This window comes from Bicyclus anynana, chromosome 8 (genome assembly GCF_947172395.1).
Source record: "Bicyclus anynana chromosome 8, ilBicAnyn1.1, whole genome shotgun sequence".
In the NCBI taxonomy this organism is placed as follows: domain Eukaryota; kingdom Metazoa; phylum Arthropoda; class Insecta; order Lepidoptera; family Nymphalidae; genus Bicyclus; species Bicyclus anynana.
The window spans coordinates 341910-360201 of NC_069090.1; the positions used below are offsets into that span (position 1 = coordinate 341910).

At 35.6% G+C, this 18292-nt stretch overlaps 2 protein-coding genes across 2 annotated transcripts in view; both read right to left on the reverse strand.

Annotated features, from left to right (window-relative positions):
* LOC112049651 (multidrug resistance protein homolog 49) overlaps positions 1-4238 on the reverse strand; it is a 43356-nt gene extending 39118 nt beyond the window's left edge. The window contains exon 1 of the mRNA XM_052882848.1: positions 3898-4238. The gene's annotated coding sequence lies outside the window, so the exon portion shown is untranslated. The remainder of the gene's footprint in view (positions 1-3897) is intronic.
* Positions 4239-12053: 7815 nt separating this feature from the next.
* Positions 12054-16646, reverse strand: LOC112049652 (uncharacterized). The gene is made up of 4 exons (XM_052882801.1): positions 16172-16646; positions 15414-15505; positions 12373-12542; positions 12054-12146 (listed from the first exon to the last, which is right to left on the reverse strand). The coding sequence occupies exons 2-4, from the start codon at positions 15487-15489 to the stop codon at positions 12054-12056; spliced, it is 339 nt and encodes a 112-aa protein (XP_052738761.1). The 5' UTR covers positions 15490-15505; positions 16172-16646.
* Between the last annotated feature and the right edge of the window lie 1646 nt (positions 16647-18292).

Here is an 18292-nt window from a genome sequence, read left to right on the forward strand (position 1 = left end):
TAACGACTTCACGACATTGGATAGGAATAACGAAGTTGTTGGTTTGTTGAAAATATGTTTTTGTTGAAGTAGGTAATAAAATGATTGCATCTATATATATTTTTATAGTAATTAGTTTACGTAATAAGCAGATAATCCATCCATCCATGATGTAAAGGAAAAACATTGCATCTAATCTTAAATTGTGACATCCTGGCCCTGATGTAATTCCGGTATTCGCCGATGTTTTTTTTTTGTTATTTTTTTATTCTTTACAAGTTAGCCTTTGATTACAATCTCACCTGATGGTGAGTGATGATGCAATCTAAGATGGAAGCGGGCTAACTTGTTAGGAGGAGGATGAAAATCCACACTCCTTTAGGTTTCTACACATCATCGTAACGGAACGCTAAATCGCTTGGCGGTACGTCTTTGCCGGTAGGGTAACTAGCCTTTTTTTACTTTAATTTTTGTTCTGCAGCTGCTGCATGCTACAACAATGGCAGTACACTGGTGGTCAACAACTGTAACATGTGTGTTATGTTTATGTATTTTGCAATCAATACATTAATTTGAATTCTATTTGATTTTTTTAAAGCGTTGCCTACGTAGAACACACATTGAAACTAAAGAAGTAGGTAATTCATCAAAATCGGCCGATACTATAAAAAAATATACGTGATCATATAAAAACAGAAGATAAGAACCTCCTTCGTTTTTTCATCGGTAAAAAAATACTCTAACATAATTTAGGTACAGCACGCAACTTTTTGTAACTCTGGTACACCTAGTCTTGCCCTAATCTAATGAGTGAGTCAGTCAGTGGCGGTGTGGTACAGTTGTCGGAAATACCGCAGAAAAAACCTGTAGGTAGGTACCTACAGTAATTATTTTATATGATACACTACCCGCTAACTGCATAATTGAGAACGTTAGTAAATGTATTATGAACAATGATTTGCGTCACGGAAACCACTCTCCCAATATGGAGAAGGGGGACTATTACGTTAAAAAATAAAAATACATTATAAAGGGCTTTCAATTAAATATTCCTGCGCTAATTGAGTACCTAGTCAGGAATAAGTCGGGATGATGGCCAAAGACCTGCACCTGATGGATTGAAGCTGGTTCCCTGGGAAATTATCTAAAATTTAACTAGTGACAATTTTAGTGCTGTCTGTCTATTAGCTCTATTTTATGGAACTTTTTATAGGGTAATGTAAAACAATGGAAATCCACTTCATCATCGAGTGATTTGTGAGTACATAGGCTATATTTTATATGTGAACTATGCGGGAGAAACCTCGGGAACCGGCTAGTTTTCCATTAACACGTGGAAGTGACACTATGTACCGATACACAGGCAGTTGGGCAGGTGTTATGTTCGTTATCGCTGCCTCATAACGGCGGTTTGCTAATTAAAATTACAGCACTCGATTCACAAGTTTTGTAATCTTTTTTTTTATTATTTCCTATTAAACTATTTAGGTCATTATTGTTGGTTAAATTCAATTTCTCTATTCCTGTTTCAAGTAGGTTTAATTTTATCAAGTTTAGTTTTGTCAGTTTATAGTGACTTTACAACCATCGAAACTTTGGATCAGTTTTACGTCACATTTAGAACTTTCTAAATCACTGCTCTCACACGCATAAATTGTTATCTTTTGTGTGGTAGATACATATTGCGATACGAATATATTGGTCTATTTTCTTTTCTGTCTACGGCTACTGATTTTTGCCGTCTGTTGTCGGTAGAATCTGCCTTTTGAACCATTGGTAGACTACTCACAACTCACTGACGACTTAATTTTCTTAATTACACGAATTTGAAATTAGAATTAGGTGAATTGAATTCAAGGAGAGATGATTCAAAATCTATACTAATATTACCTCTAAAGAAGTAAAGTTACTGAGCTTATGATATTGTATGGGCAATCTCTGGATCTACTAAACCAAATTTAAAATTTTACCTACCATCTACATCTTTATTGACTGAAATAATCTATACTTTCCTGTAATCTTGTACGGGAACGGGAACTACGAGGGTGAACCAGTGGGGTGTTTCAAATATATTTTTTATAGATCTGAATGTGATTTTTTAATAAAAACAAGAATCCACTAGGTATTTGAACTACCTAACGCTGACATTTGCTTTAAGAAACTGGTTGATCAAGTTTCGACGTTTAGAAAATATCGTTTAGTTGAATACGTAGGTAATAAAATATTACTTAGTTATATCTTCAATCTACATATTATTTAGTACGTTTTTTAATCCACTAGCAATCTTTACAATAAATCTGTAGAGAGGTCAATTCTGTACATGAAATATATTTCCAAAATAACTACCAGCGGGTGATTAGTGATCGATACTGATGCCAAAAATACAATCAGTAAAATTTTCGTCTGTCTGTATGTTCATTATAGAAACAAAAACTTGGTGTAATTATTTTTCATACTCCTGGGCAGGTTATAGTATACTTTTCATCACGCTACGATCAATAGGAGCAGAGCAGTGAAGGGAAATGCTTGAAAAACGGAAGAAGTTACCTACTCCATTTTTTACAGCGATACTACTGTAAGGCCTGGAAAATTGTAGGTTTTTTAACATGGCCATTTTAAAATCCTCATGAAAAGTCCTTGAATTTGATATCCATATCTAAAAAAATGCAATATTCTAAAAAAAAAAATTACCTCTAGTCTAGAGCGTCTCACAGGAGTTGTGTTGGTGTTCTTTTATAATATCTAAGAACACTTGGGTTATCAAGACATTTCTAACGATATATTAATTACCTACGTAAATCCTTCAGCGGTTTGGAAGATATGAGGTCATAAAGAATATTACATAGCTACATAAATACATACATACAAGATACGCGCGAAAAACGTTACCTTCTTACAGTCGGGTAAAAAATGGGCTTGAAAGTTAAAGCAATTGTACCTATGCTACTTAGGTACTATTGTAATATGTATTCTGTGGTACTACGTAGGTACCATACCACTTTTTTGATCAATTCTTTGTAGTTTACTTAAGGATATGGGATCCACAGTGTAAGATTGCTTAGGGCATTAAGTCACCTTATTACAGCACTGGACTTGAGCGTAACGTAACAGAGGGCTTTGAACTGCAGTAGCGCTTTAGTCATAGCTGAAAATCAATGGTGTATAGATTCCATCGTCGTGCATCGTTTTACAACGGCGTGTGTTTTAAAGGGTCTCTGTAAAGTATATGTATGTAGTATGGACACAGAATAGGTATATCTAGAACTACGGGGCACCTGCTACTTCAACCGTCCTTAGACTTCCTTAATTCGGCCTCCTCGCAAAATCCGTTCTTAGAGGACGCCTACTAACTATGAACAACCCTGCCAAAAATCGTTTTTATATGTGTCAATTTTACTTAAATGTGGTGCTATATTTGGTTTTAGTTTCATTTTGTTTCTAACTACATTTACCTACTACTAGAATATTGTACAAGTATTAAGTACTAGCTGACGCCGTGCGGTTTCACCCGCGTGGTTCCCGTTCCCGTAGTAATATGGGAATAATATATAACCTATAGCCTTCCTCGATAAATGGGCTATTTAACAGTGAAAGAATTTTTTAAATCGGACCAGTAGCTCCTGAGATTAGCGCGTTCAATCAAACAAACAAACAAACTCTTCAGCTTTATTATAATAGCATAGATTATATACTCATAGTATGTCACAACATACTTAGATTGTATAATCCCTAAATCTTCACCTCCCCATTCTTTTAATATTTGTAAAATTAAATAATTACAAGTTCATAAATAATGATAATTATTGTAATTCAATTATATTAAATAATAAAAGGTCGTTGTTGTAAGTCAAATAAAAGTCCCCACAGGATGCAATCTGTCGGGTCCGTTATTTTGAAATTAGCTACAAAAAGACTCACCAAGTCAAAAAATCCAATACTGTCGTCCTGTTTCTTCACACCCATGTCGTAAGCTTTTCCCTTGTGATTCACAAACCGTTTACTTTGTCCCTTCATCACTTGATTTTCCCAAAGAGAAAAGAAAAACAAAACTAGTACAAAAAAGCACAATTTAAGCTCTTTAAGACATACTATTTGCGGAATATCTATTAAATATTTGACGTAAAATATTAAACGTTTAAATAAATTAATTATTTTTTTATAATATCGAGCAATTATAATAAATATCTCGATCGGTAGGACCCTACAGGGTTTCCGCGCAACGCGAGCGTGCAGTCAGCGCGCGGCCGCAAGTGTTACTGCTTCAGAACTGCTTGTTTATGTAAAGTTAACATTATAACATCTGACGGTTATCGGTTTCTTGCCCGCGGGAAACCCCTCAGCACGTAAGCTAAGCTTTCTCAAATATTAATGCTAATTAACTCGTAATTAACTGGCTCCCGCATGCTATGGGGAAAATGCATGGATTTAGCTGCGGCCGGTTGTATCCATGGCGCATAATGGGGTTGAGTCACGATTCGCGTGCCATGGTTTTGCATGGGGGCAAAAAGTTGCAAAAAGCTTAGGTTACGAACAAATGAAGCGTTTTTAACCCCTGTTGCAAAAAAGGGGTGTTATAAATATGACGTCGATGTCTGTCAACGCATCGTAACAATCAAAACGGATGGACCGATTTCGATGCCGTTTTTACACGCTTTATTTGAAATCAGTTTCCTTGCGGAGGTTCTTCACTACGAGTATGTTTGGTTAATATAGGTCCAGCAGTGTAAGAGTATCAGCTCTTTTTGAAAATGATGTAAAGGATTTTTACCCCAGACGCAACAAATGTTTCACTTCTACGTCTGCCTTGCCTACGTATGTCGTGGCATCATAGTTTTCAAACGGATGGACCGATTTGATTTTTTTTGTTTGAAAGCCAAAAAAAATATTTTCATTGATTCTTTGATGATTTTATATTGCAACACCATTTAAACTTTTCTGTTATAATGGCAACAAATTCTGACATAATAGTCGTTAAGAATAACTAGGAAGGTAATTAACTATTTTTAATAATTAATTAGAAAGTTAATTTCATGACCTTCGGGGGTTTTCAAATAAATCTGGAATTAGAGATATTTTCTGACATTTGTTGGGACTTTCTTATCATGGAGCTGGTCTGCTGAGATCATAGGATTTCTTAAATAAAACAAAATAAACTCATCGAGCTTAAGCTCATTCGTCTCACTGATGAGATGTGTTAAGAGTTTTATAAATATCGTTTTCTTGTTTTCTCGTTCTTGTATATGTGTTTTAAAAATAAATTTAGTTAAGGTATCAGACAGACAGACTTACTTTCGCATGTATAATATTAGTATGCATATTTTTACGAGAAGCAGAACAAATCGTAAGAATTGGTTCCTTTTAATTATGAGTACAACTAATTAACATTAACGAACTATTAATGGTTTTTTAAATATTTACCGTACCTTACGTATTTGAAGGTATTTAAGCCGTTTTTGTAACACATATTTTTAAAAAGCGTCTGGAAAATTATGCCTGCCAAGAGAGAATTGGATTTGAGCATGGATGGTTCCGTACATATTCCGTTGGTAACTGTGGTCCGTTTGCTAATAACTGGATGAGTTATACCGTTATTTAAAACACCGGAAATCTTTTAGATTTTTATCCACTATCGAACTTTTACTAATCATTTGGAGGTCAACTTTTTGATTCCCTTGTTTCTTTAGATATATTTTACTTCTTCAATGTATTTCATTAATTGTTTTAATTAACACCACACGATTCTACATAACATTTTGAATAACTCTGAAAAAATAGGTAATCTGCTTTCCGAATTGGTGGTAGAGTCTCTATTCACTGACAGAATTGACCGATCGTGTACTGTATCCTATTATTCTTGTTCCCGTAAATTGTAAACATACTCGTAAATAGTCATTTGAACAAGAATTGTTAATTATTAATTCAACACGCGTCAGTATTCGCCGAACGTATTCGTGTGTACGGTTAAGTGTTCACAATATTTGTCTTCTCTGACGCATGTGCTCCGCTAGCAAAAAGTCCCGGATTTGATTTCCGTATGCACATAACTATTACTTATTAAATTGCTCAGTTTATTTTTCTCATGTCCGATTTTAATGACTCATTTAGCTTGATGGCTGGTACATAGGTACTCGTAATTGTGCATTAAAATTTAATTACTTTTTTTAATGCGTTGCATGATAGAAAATCATAAAAATTGCATTTTATCAGACGGCTGTTATAGACCAGGCGCTGTGAGGCAGGGTATGCGGTGAGTGAGAAAAAGTCGAGGATCGCATTCTCAGTCGAGGAACAGTTTTGAACTCAGAAAAGCATGCAATTCTGTATGTTGCAAGGTTTGTTTGTTCATTCTTTTGTCATACCTTACCCCCCTTTCGTCTCGAGTATAAATGCTTTATATCCTGAGTTGAGTAGTTTCTTTTCTCAAGAATATCCATTTTTTATCATGATATTATCACACAAGAAGTTAAAAACAAGCGGTTTTTTAAAATGTTTGATTCCGACACGTTTAAAAAATTTAATGTATTCAAATGAAACTTGGCACTCTCTTTTGCACACTCATTCGACTCTCGACTTTTGCACACTCACTCTTCACAGTTGGATCTACATTTACTGAACTGATTTTGAAAAATATTTTACCAAAATAAAGCTACGTTATTTTGTGAGTGTCATACAATCGTCTTGACGTACAAAAATGCCTTCTCCAAACTCTATAACTTCGACCTTATCTATTCACAAACTACACAATGTATAGTAAAAAAATCCGCGTATTTTCGCTACATGTGTACGAGCCCTTACGAGTTGTTTTATTTGTTTTATGTTATTACCGTTACGCTCGCGTTCTTCCTCGTGATGCCGGACGAGTGTGGTCGCTACTTGACGGAGACCAGACAATACAAACCACAACTGATATTGTTTACAATTAATTCTTAATTCAAAATTAACCCTCTATAACTATTAAGTATTAATTAGTTTATCAAAATGGATGATGTAGGCAATAGGCGATATTAAGCTTTCAGGGTTCAGCAGAAACAATAATTTGAAAAAAGAACGATAATAATATGCTCGGAAAAGCGATCTTTTCGACCACGGCGCCCAATATAAAATTTAAGTAGGTATAAAAAATACAACCCACCACCAAGCGACTTAGGTACATTACCCGTATTATGGCGCGTAGAAAGTTCGACACTGAAAACATATGTATTATGTATCGAAGCTTGTAGTATATCTCTATACTAATAATGTAAAAATATAAAGTTGTTGGGGGTAATTTATGTATCTACTGAACCGATTTTGAAAATTCTTTTACCAATAGAAAACCACGTTACTTGTGAGTCATCTTTTATCCTCGTATGCACATGAGAACTGGAATTACGCGGGGCATTTTTAGTTGAATAATAATAAAAGTTCTTTAACTGTAAAGTTCAACAAATATCGTTATGTCCTCAATAGCTCAATGGTAAAGGGACCGGACAAGATGTTTTCGGAAGCAGGAGTGTTGATAGTATTTAAAAGAAATATCAAATATAAAAAAATCGGTTTGTTAACTTTTACGTTTATGTTGGGTAGCTGTTAGATTAGATCTCCAAAGCTCGGCACACAAGCTTTGATCGTGTCTCGGAACTGGTTTACGCAAGTTTTTTTTTACTTTTTGGTTAACAAGGTAGGTATTATTAAGAGTTTATTAGCGGAGGATTCCTACAGATTAGCTAAATATTAATTTTAACTAAAACATGTGAATTATACAGCCGTGACGAACACTATCAGTTTTAGTGCTTTAGGACTTCATAAAAATCTTTTACGCTGACGATGGCGTCTTATATAACACTGGTATTAAAAAAATAAGTACGATTAGGTAAGTACGATTTGGTTCAAGTTAGAAGAAGTTAATTAACATAAGTGCAGTAACTGAGGTACGAATACTGTGGTAGCAGGTACCTGAGTGTCTGTACATTCAATGAATTTATGTAACAAAACAAAAAACGACCAAGTGCACGCGCTGTTTAGGGTTCCGTAGATTAAGTCATCACTTCATGTAATGCACAAAAATACTGATAACGATACGACAAAAAATTTATCCTCACTGCATGTAGGGAAGGAAATCAAAAAATTTTTATAAACGTAATTAATATTAATATACGAAATAAACGAATAAAAAATAATATCATCACTACTTTACACGTAGGTAAAAAAAAAACTATTAAAGATTTTATTTTACGACTTTCTTCACATTTTTGATGTACATATTCATGTTAATCATGCTCAGTTTGAAGGCGGTGCCAAGCCAGTGTCGTGTTTTAATTAAAGCTGTTTCTGGAATAACCACAGAAATTTTGTAGTTTAAACGTATTTGATTAAAACATCACTGGCTTGGCACCGCCTTCAAACTGAGCAGAAGGTAGCACATAGGTAGGATGTTATTTTTTGCTTTTTAGTTAAAGTTATTTTTTGAGTTGGAAGTCAGTTGAATTTTTTTTATTAAATTTTTTTTTCTCATAGTGTCCCACGGACCTACCCTCGACCACTTTGGGAATCAATGATCTACTACAACAGAAGATTAAGCTTTGTATATAAGCTGTTAGATACACTTTTTCTATAGGTAGACAAGTCTGGTAAATCAAATATTCTGATTATATCACGAGTATGAACCTCATTTTGCACCCATCTCACTATATGGTAATTTCTTGTAACTAATTAGAGATAGATTAACAAAAAATATATAAATTTCCAACAAAAATGTAAACAAAATTCTAAAAATTTTCCTAAACATATAAAAACATTCTAACCACAAACTCATTACCCACCAAACATTTCCGTGATATCAAACGGAAACAGGTTATTAAATTCCCACAAAACAATTCCTTTAAAAATTAAACAAAATCTGCACGTCACTAACACACTAAAGGTTTCCGAGAAAAGAGCAGAGACAAAAGACGTCACAGCTAACATTTCCCGTACATTGGAGGAAATAGTGGTTAAGTACCTATTAAATAGTTAAATAGTAACTGATTTTCCTTAATCTTTTATCACTTACCTAACCTGACTGAACAAGTTTATTAATGAACCAAATGCCGTGATGGTTCAGTGGTTAGCCTATGTTTCGGATTACGAGGTCCTGGTTTCAAGTCCTGGCTCGGGCTAGAAATACTGAGCTTTTCTTTCTTTCTTGAAATGTTTAGTGTAAAGGAGACCGCTGGCTAGGCACAGATTTGATGAATGGTATATACCTACAGTGTACAATTAGTGTCATTTACTAAATAATAATATCAGTTTTAAATGACTGGTTTGATCATAGATTTATGTATACCGACTCTTAAATCTATGGGTTTGATTGACAAAGATTAAGATATGGGCAACTTTACTAAATGCACATTTAAAACAATGTGAATTCTAATAGGACCGAAAGGAATGTGAATTTTCATCCTCTTCCTAACAAGTTAGTCCGCTTTCATCTTAGATTGCATCATCACTTACCATCAAGTGAGATTGTAGTCAAGGGATAACTTGTAAAGAATAAAAAAAATATGTTAGTATTTTTGGTGATTTTGATCTATTGTAAAATCATCATCCATATCAACAATCAGGAGACATGGTCCAATCAAATAGGCTGATGAAAATGATAATCATCGGTAAGTGACGATGTTACTTATGCGCATTAATTTGGAATGGTGAAGGTTTGACTTTCTGCTACTTATGCGCATTAATTTGGAAGGGTGAAGGTTGTTGAAACCACTACAAGCTCCAAATCTATTATTTTGTGAGAGGCCATTAATATCTAACGTAAGTACTTACAAATTTTCCTTAAGATTTGATTAGTGTTTGTATCTTGTTATATCTAACAAATCGCAGGAAAGGAAAATCACTGCGTACATTTCATGAGAATTATTAAAAACATTAACAGTTATAACACGTCTTACTATGGATATGATTTGAATACCTAATTTAGATTAATAGGTAGGTACTCCACATATAATATAAATATAGTAATTAATATTTATATAATTAGTAATAGGTATGCAATATGTTTGTTTTGACGGAACAAATTATCCTCATAATAATAATAACATTTATACATATATGAGTAGGTTGACATATTTTTAGTACGTTATTTATTATTATTAGGTACAAAGTCCTCCAAAGACTACTGAACAGATTTTCATGCGGTTTTCACCAATAAATAGAGTGGTTGATGAGGAAGGTTTTCATATATAATTTGTACTCGATAATTAAAAGACGATAAATTGCTGTTAGGTAGGTAGGTAATCTTTATAATATCCCATGTATGACTAGCGTATGTACCTATGGTGCATTATTAAAAATTAACTACCTACTACCGTAAGTAGGCTTAAAACATTAGATTTTATATCAGGTACGTAAGTATCTATTTAACACACTATTAAAATCGTAATAGAAATAATGTGGGTAGCACGGTATTTTTATTACTTTTAAGAAGTTGAAAATAATGTTGTTCATTAAATTAAATTGAGTCGAGTGATGTAACCGAAGATTTTCCACATGCGGGTAGCACCGCCAAGTGCGAGTTGTACTTGCGTACCCAGGGTTCCGAACACATCCACACAAATTAGAGAACCACAGAATATAAAGCACTTAAGCTGCGCTTTGTATATCCGTGAGAGAAACAGATTTTGCCTTAGAAACTTGTCGGTCGAACAAATGAAACGTTTGGTAGCAACAATACAATTTTGCTGACTCGAGAGGTATCTCTGGGTCAGGCCAAGAACTTTTCGATTACCGGAGCTTAGATTTAGCAGGCCAACTTATACCACCAACTACCTACACTTACCTGTAGCTTGAAACATTTATGTCTGCGGCGGCTGTCTTATACAGATTTGCGGAAGAAGGTCAACCGTTAGTGGTTAATAATACGCATAAAAACACGCAATTAATCTAAACAAATATTTTTTTTTTTATTCTTTACAAGTTAACACTTGATGATGCAGTCTAAGATGGAAGCGGGCTAACTTGTTAGGAGGAGGATGAAAATTCACACTCCTTTCGGTTTCTACACGGCATCGTACCGGAACGCTAAATCGCTTGGTGGTACTGGTACGTCTTCTATTTCTTCTGCAAGGTCCGTTAGAACGCGTCCGCGGCCGCACTGCTTGTAGCGGCGGCGGCAGTGCTCCCCGCCTCCACCATCGCAGAGATGAGCTTTGCTCTCTGCGAGATTGGTAGTAATTGTATACTCTTTGTACAAGTATATTCCAGAGCAGTATTTAGATACGTAGCACATCTTAATAATGACACATTCTACATATCTAGGACTAGCTGATGCCGCGCGGATTCAACCGCGTGGTTCCCGTTCCCGTAGGAATACGGAGATAATATATAGCCTATAGCCTTCCTCGATAAATGGGCTATCTAACACTGAAAGAATTTTTCAAATCGGACCAGTAGTTCCTGAGATTAGCGCGTTCAATCAAACAAACAAACTCTTCCGCTTTATAATATTAGTATAGATTTTGGATAAAAATGCTAAAATTCTTAAAACTCGGACACAACTGTTTGTTTGTTCGGTCATTGTTTTTACGAGGCATGAATAACACGGTGTTATATACCTACACTTACAAATAACGTGGCTTTCTATTAATAAAAGAATTTTCAGAATCGTTTCAGTATATCCTGAGATTACCCCCTACAACCTCACAAACACCAAACGTTACCTGACATCCCAAATTACCGACGTCAACGCTGTAACGACGCAACGTTAAAGAACGCGCTTATGACGCATCATTAAGCCCTATATATGTTTTTTGTAAGAGCATCCGGTCCGGGGCATGCACCTCCAACTTTTCAGTTGTGTGCATTTAATATCACGTGTCTCAATCGGTGAAGGAAAACATCGAACTGATACCAGAGAATTATCTTAATTCTCTGCGTGTGTGAAGTCTGCCAATCCGCATTGAGCCAGCGTGGTGGACTGTTGGCCTAACCCCTCTCATTCTGAGAGGAGACTCGAGATCAGCAGTGAGACGAATATGGGTTGGTAACGATGTTTTCTGTGCCTATAGCTTAAAGCAAAACATAAAAACACGTAATTTATCAAAATAAGTATTTTATTTTCTGTCCATGGCTCGTTTGAATGCGTCCGCAGCTGCGTTGCCTGCAGCGGTGCTCGCTTCTGCTACCGCTGAGAGGAACTTTTTTCCCTGCGAAATAAAAACAATCAGTAGCACGCGGACCAAGTTAAAATCAAAATAAAATAAAAACAATAAAGATCTGTATAATAAATATAAATACCTACTCTTTATCACTCTCTTGACTGAGGCGAATCTAAAGACACCCATATGGTTCGTATAAGTGATAAAGAATGGTAAATCTACTCATAAAGATAGAGTAGATACTTATCCGTCGCTACTTCTACAGAGCGCGCACCTCTGTGGCCAGGGTGCGGGAGTACACCTCGACGCTGGCCTTCTGCTCGGCCGCCAGCGCAGAGAGCGCCTGCTGGAACTTCTCCATCTCCACGTGCTGCTTGTCTCTCACGTCGTCGAACAGCTTGCGGGCGCGCTCCTCTGACACTTTTACATCGTCTACGATTTTCGCTGCAAATTGTTTTTAAATATGTTTAGTGCTGCTTAAAACAAATAAGTAGAGTTGAGGATGGATTGTATAAGTGTGAACATTTGCGATAGTGTATATTTATTTATTTATTTATTTATTTATTTGTAACTAACAGCGTTTTAACAAAATATGTACAAAAAATATAAAATAAACAATAATAAGGCCACATACAGTTACAAAGAAAGTTGGTTGCAATATTAAGTAGGTATAACAAGTGAAAATGAAAAATGATTTTTAAAAGAAATGATTGTGAATAGAAAAATATTATTAAGTTAATCACATATTAGAAAAATAGTACAAAATTTATTTAAAAATTCGCAAGTTGAATGTAAGTGTATGAGCGTAAGAGTGTGTGTGTAAGTCGATGTGTGCGTGTGTGTGCGTGTGTCTAAGAGCATGAGAAAGAGAATAGACGTGTGTGTAGGTGTGAGAATTGGTGCATAAATCAGTTAAGTTTATTGAGTTTGGTATGTGTTTTTCTGATAGCGTTTGTTCATTGAGGTGTTATTGTCTTCGGTGTAAAGTGATAATTTCTTTTTTTAACTGTGATTTAGATAAATAAAAAAGATCTAAATGGGAGTAAATCTTATTATATTTTCGAGATAGTCGTACCAAAATTGCGTTTTGGCCATAGTTGGAGTTAGATTTAGGTACAATTAGTAAGCGAGTGTGCCGGGGCCTAAACGACGAAGCATTTAACGAGAGAGCTGACAGTAAGCTAGGACAGTCAATACGGCCAGTCAAGATAGCTTGCAACAGAAGAATGTCACTCTGATTTCTTCTTTGCTCCAGGGTGTCTATTTTATAGTGCGCACAAGCTTCTTCATAATTGTTAAATCGCCTGTAGTCTTTGAAGGCTAGATATCTGAGAAATTGTCTTTGAACTGACTCCAGCCTTTGAGAGTGTATAATATAATACGGAGACCAAATATTACACGAATATTCAAGAAGACTTCTAACGTAGGCAAAGTACAATGTTTTTATGCATTCTATGTTATCGAAACTACGAGTGACGCGTTTGATAAATCCTAGTTGTTTGTAGGCTTTATCTGCTACAACGTCGATATGTTTATTCATGGATAGTTTGTTATCAATTAGTATACCTAGATCTTTAACTGAACTTCCATTGGATATAATGATATCGTTAATTTTATAATCGAAATTAAGAGTATTTTTCTTACGAGTCAGCGTTATGTGATGACATTTTTTAGTATTGACAATTATTCTATTCCTAATATAGTAATCAGTCAAAGCATTCAGGTCTTCTTGTAGTTTTAAACAATCATCAAGAGAGCGTATTTTAAGGAATACTTTTTTGTCATCAGCAAACATTAAAAACTTGGAGTACCTAAAACAACTGCCAATATCAAAGAGGTATGCATTGTACAAGAGTGGCCCTAGGATTGATCCCTGAGGTACCCCAGAAGGAATACTAACAAAGTCACTTCTCGCACTTCCCATTACTACAGCTTGCATTCGATTTTTAATATACGAAGTTACCCATCGCAGCAAATTACCGTTTATTCCCAGGACGCTAAGTTTATGTATTAGGATTACGTGATCTACACGGTCGAATGCTTTTTCGAAGTCCGTGTAGATCACATCCACCTGACATCTCTCATCCATACTCCGCAACACATAGTCAGTGAAAACAGCTAAGTTAGTGACCGTTGAACGGTTCTTCATAAAGCCATGTTGTTCGGGAGGGATAGATCTTGTTATTATCGGGCTGATGTGTGCAAATACAGCTGTTTCAAATAGTTTGCTCATAGCATTTAGTATGGAGATAGGTCGGTAATTTTCTATTTGAGTTTTGGACCCACTTTTATGTATAGGTATAATTAAAGCCTCCTTCCAGACATCGGGGAAAGTGCAAAATCGGTTCAGAGAAAGATCAAAGATAATGGAGAGAGGTTTGGCCAAGTACGAAGCGCACTTGTTTAGGAAAATTGGTGGAATACCATCACTACCAGCCCCTTTATTGACCTTTAGGGTTCTAAGTAATTTTAGAACGTCGTCTTCACCAATAGTTATTTTGCATGTGGGTTCTTTGTGAGCAGTATTTGTCAGGTTTGCAGTGTCATAATAACTAGCAGGCCTAACAAACACACTTTCAAAGTACGTGCTGAAACCATAACTGGAAGAGGTTTCACCTGTAAATTTTGTGCTACCTAAAGTTAGTTCAGTGGGATACCCGCTTTTACTGCTTTTTAATATGTCACTGATGTTGTAGGTACATATAGGTATTCTTCATGTTCATGTCTGTCTGCTGCTTCGTCTTCACCGGTCCTGTAGCTGTTAAATAGATAGTTAGTTAAGCATATTTTTTTTTTATTCTGGCAAAAAACAGTCATTACAATAGGTAAGAGGTTTACAGTAAAAATATTACTTAGAATATAGACAATGCATTGCCAATGTTGTGCAACATGATCAGATTAACTTAATTTTCTAGTATAATTAAATATATTACCATTACACTAAACAAAATGATTTTAATGTATACACTTGCACTTTGTGCATCTTGCGTATCTAAGTACCTAAGTAACTTTACCATCTGAGGCACGTGGCAAATTAATTGGATTATGGATGGGCCCCAAAAAATCGCTAATCGTGACATATATATTGTTTTTAAATGTTATATTGACTAAGTACTTCTGAGCTCATGACCTCTCGGGCCGGGGCGGGAGCACCCGTCGGGCGTCAAACAACGGGTATTTTGCTATTCCTACCACCTCATTACTTATGCCACTGATCTTGCTATATAGGTATACCTAATGCTGCTTGCTAATAGCTATAATAGCTAATCCCTTAAGTGGACTGGTAAAGCTGAACACCAAGAAACGTCAACTTACAATCTTTCATCCAAGCGATAAGGTTATCGACAGAATTTCGTCCTTCCTTCTTCAATTTATTAAAAGTTTCCTCCATTTCGTAATGAGATTACCTGGGTAGGTACATACAACTTTATAAATATCTTACAAAAAGCAACAAAATTATTTAATAAATAATAATTATATAAAATATAAAATCGCAGCGATTATTTTTATTTACATATTTTGGCATTAAATTGTCTTTCAAAAGTCAAAATCTATAGAGCTATGTACCTATTTGCTAAAGGCGCCGTCTCCACGGCCGAGAGAGGCGACCATAGATGATACATTATATATGAGGCGAACGCTCTTCGAGTCCACAATAGGGGCCCAGCCATACATTTTTCTAGTTTTCGAAGCGTTTGCGATCGTAGTCTGTAGAAAGAGAATCGAGGTCGATTCTCTTTCTACAGACGCTAACGCTTCGAAAATTAAAAAAAATATGGGAATGATTTCATAAAAATCATTAAACTAAATATTAGAAAGAAATTAAATATCACGTGTTTGCTAATGATGATGCGTGACATTGTGTGTTTGAAGAATTTGGTGGCACTGCAAGAATAAGTACCTATATCATCGCGTATTTCTTGTCGGTGGATATGGTGGGTTATACTCGAAGATAAATTGCGACAACCACGGTAGGTATACCTATGTCGTATGTTATGTTCCAGTATATACGTAGCATATTTTAATAACAATTTGATTTACTCAATGTTGTACAAAACACATTCTACATTTACCTTGGATTTTGGATGAAAATGTTAAAATTCTTAAAACCCAGACACGACGGTCACTGTTTTTAGGAGATATGAATAATGTTGGCGGGGACTGAGACAGTGATAAGGACTGCTGAGTCCTTGTGGGAAGCAAAACCGGATTGATTAAGGCGATGATTTAAAACGGGTGCTTGCTTTCACCAGGATGTCCGCTTTGCCCGCACCTTCCCTTAAGTTTGAAGGGGGTAATATTTGGTTCTAATGAACAGATTTTGAATTCTTTTACTTTTAAGAGAGCCACATTATCAGAGCTATGCGGGTGAAACCGTGCGAGTATCTGTTAGTGCTTCATAACAATACCACGTTACATCAGGTGGGCCACGTAAAAATGCATAGCTAATCTAATGCCTAGGTAGATAAATCATTACAATAAATCCCCAAGTGAAGAAAAAAAATAATAAATCATTGTTGGAAAATCCTTATTATGTGTATTCTACCTACTTTATGAATCTAGAAGAAGTGTTTATTACTCTTAGAGCAGCAGGCGGTGAAGACGGTATCAAATATGAAATAATCCAAAAGTGGTTCGAGATTTGCGAAATCATTGATGGCAGGCTAATCAACAGGGATTTGTTTACGCTATCCTACGAACGACTCAGTCCCAACAGGGAGGAGTTGAGCTTGGTGCAGTTCGCTCAACTGATGGGCATTCTAGCGAGACATTCCAAACAGAAGATTGAGGTGCTCACAGCGCGCTTCGAATGTGTCAACCAAGTTATTATCGACGAGATCCGAGAGGCTAGACGGATGGATGACCACAGTCCGCAGTAGATAAATATACCTACCTAGGTATTTGAAGATCCAACTAGGATACTTAGTAGGTAAGTAGTTGAATATCCAACTACCTGATTAGGTTCTTATTAAGATAAATTAATACCGGTTGATACGATTTTAATTAATAGTAGATATTTACCTACTTGTTACTCTAACTCTAATTTAGATTATCTACCTACCACTTGTATGATACCTAGATCGGTTGTTGAATGTTCGATGCGAACAACTGTAGAACTAGTAAATAGATCATTAAAGAGTTTTTCAGATCGCATGGATACGATGACAGTTGCCTTATGGCGTTCATATTACGTAGGTACTATTATCGTGAATTGCCGCAAACTTTGAAGAGTGAACGAACTGTCACCGTTAAACACTATAATAACCATAGATTTACGATTCGGTACAAGTACCTAATAATTCTATGATAATAACTAATTTCCTATGATGTAGGTACTTACCTCCAACGACCTTTTATTATACTGCCTCTGTAATATGAAGTTACTTGTATAAAAAAGAATCAGTTTAATATGGTATTTTTATTTACATAATAACTAGGCATATCTTCCTTGCGTAAGCTATAACTAGGTAAGTTACGATGATTGTATATCTGTTAAGCTTATCATCATTTCTTGCAATTTGCGGAAGCTGAATGATAATGATTATTGCAGGTATCTCCAGGTTGCATGAAGCAGGATATTTTTTATTCATTGGCAAATGACCGGTTGAAATGAATGAATCTCACGTGATGTGAAGTGACGATGCTGTTAGGCACAGTATTGCGTCAATTTGGAAGGAGTCTGATTTAATTTAATAAGGCGGAATTATATTTGTCTGACGTGTAGTGTTCTGACGCATCAGAAGCCATCACGACCTGTCACAAAATGTATAATACCGATTCTGTTCTGACGTGTCAAGACACGACACGTCAGACAAATATAAATCCAGCATATGGCTGTTTGAAAACTACTTGCAGACACGGCAGACGTTATTTTGCCTTTTTTATGTGGATGAAATGAAAGAACAATTGATAATAATTTGTAACTTACCGTCGCAGATATTTAGTAAATAACTAACCTATAATATATTTTATTCTTCGAAGATTGTTAGACTTCGGTTGTAAAGTTTAGAGAGAAACCATTCTACATAGATCCCTACTCTCCTATGTTAGGTACGACTTTAATAACGTCGACCAATAGCGGCGGAATAAAAATTACGCTATTTACTTTCGTCCCATAGCAACGAAAGAGATAGACATTTCCGTTTCCGCCAGTTGACATTTGTCTTTCTATCGTCTCGAAATAGGTAGTGGTG

Excerpts from the sequence above, each read along its gene's own strand:
- LOC112049652 (XM_052882801.1), bottom strand. The coding sequence starts at position 15,489 with ATGGAGGAAACTTTTAATAAATTGAAGAAGGAAGGACGAAATTCTGTC. Across the intron at positions 12,543-15,413 it reads TATCGCTTGGATGAAAGATT|CGAAAATCGTAGACGATGTA; the intron begins GTAAGTTGACGT and ends AACAATTTGCAG. Across the intron at positions 12,147-12,372 it reads CCCGCACCCTGGCCACAGAG|GGAAAAAAGTTCCTCTCAGC; the intron begins GTGCGCGCTCTG and ends TTTATTTCGCAG.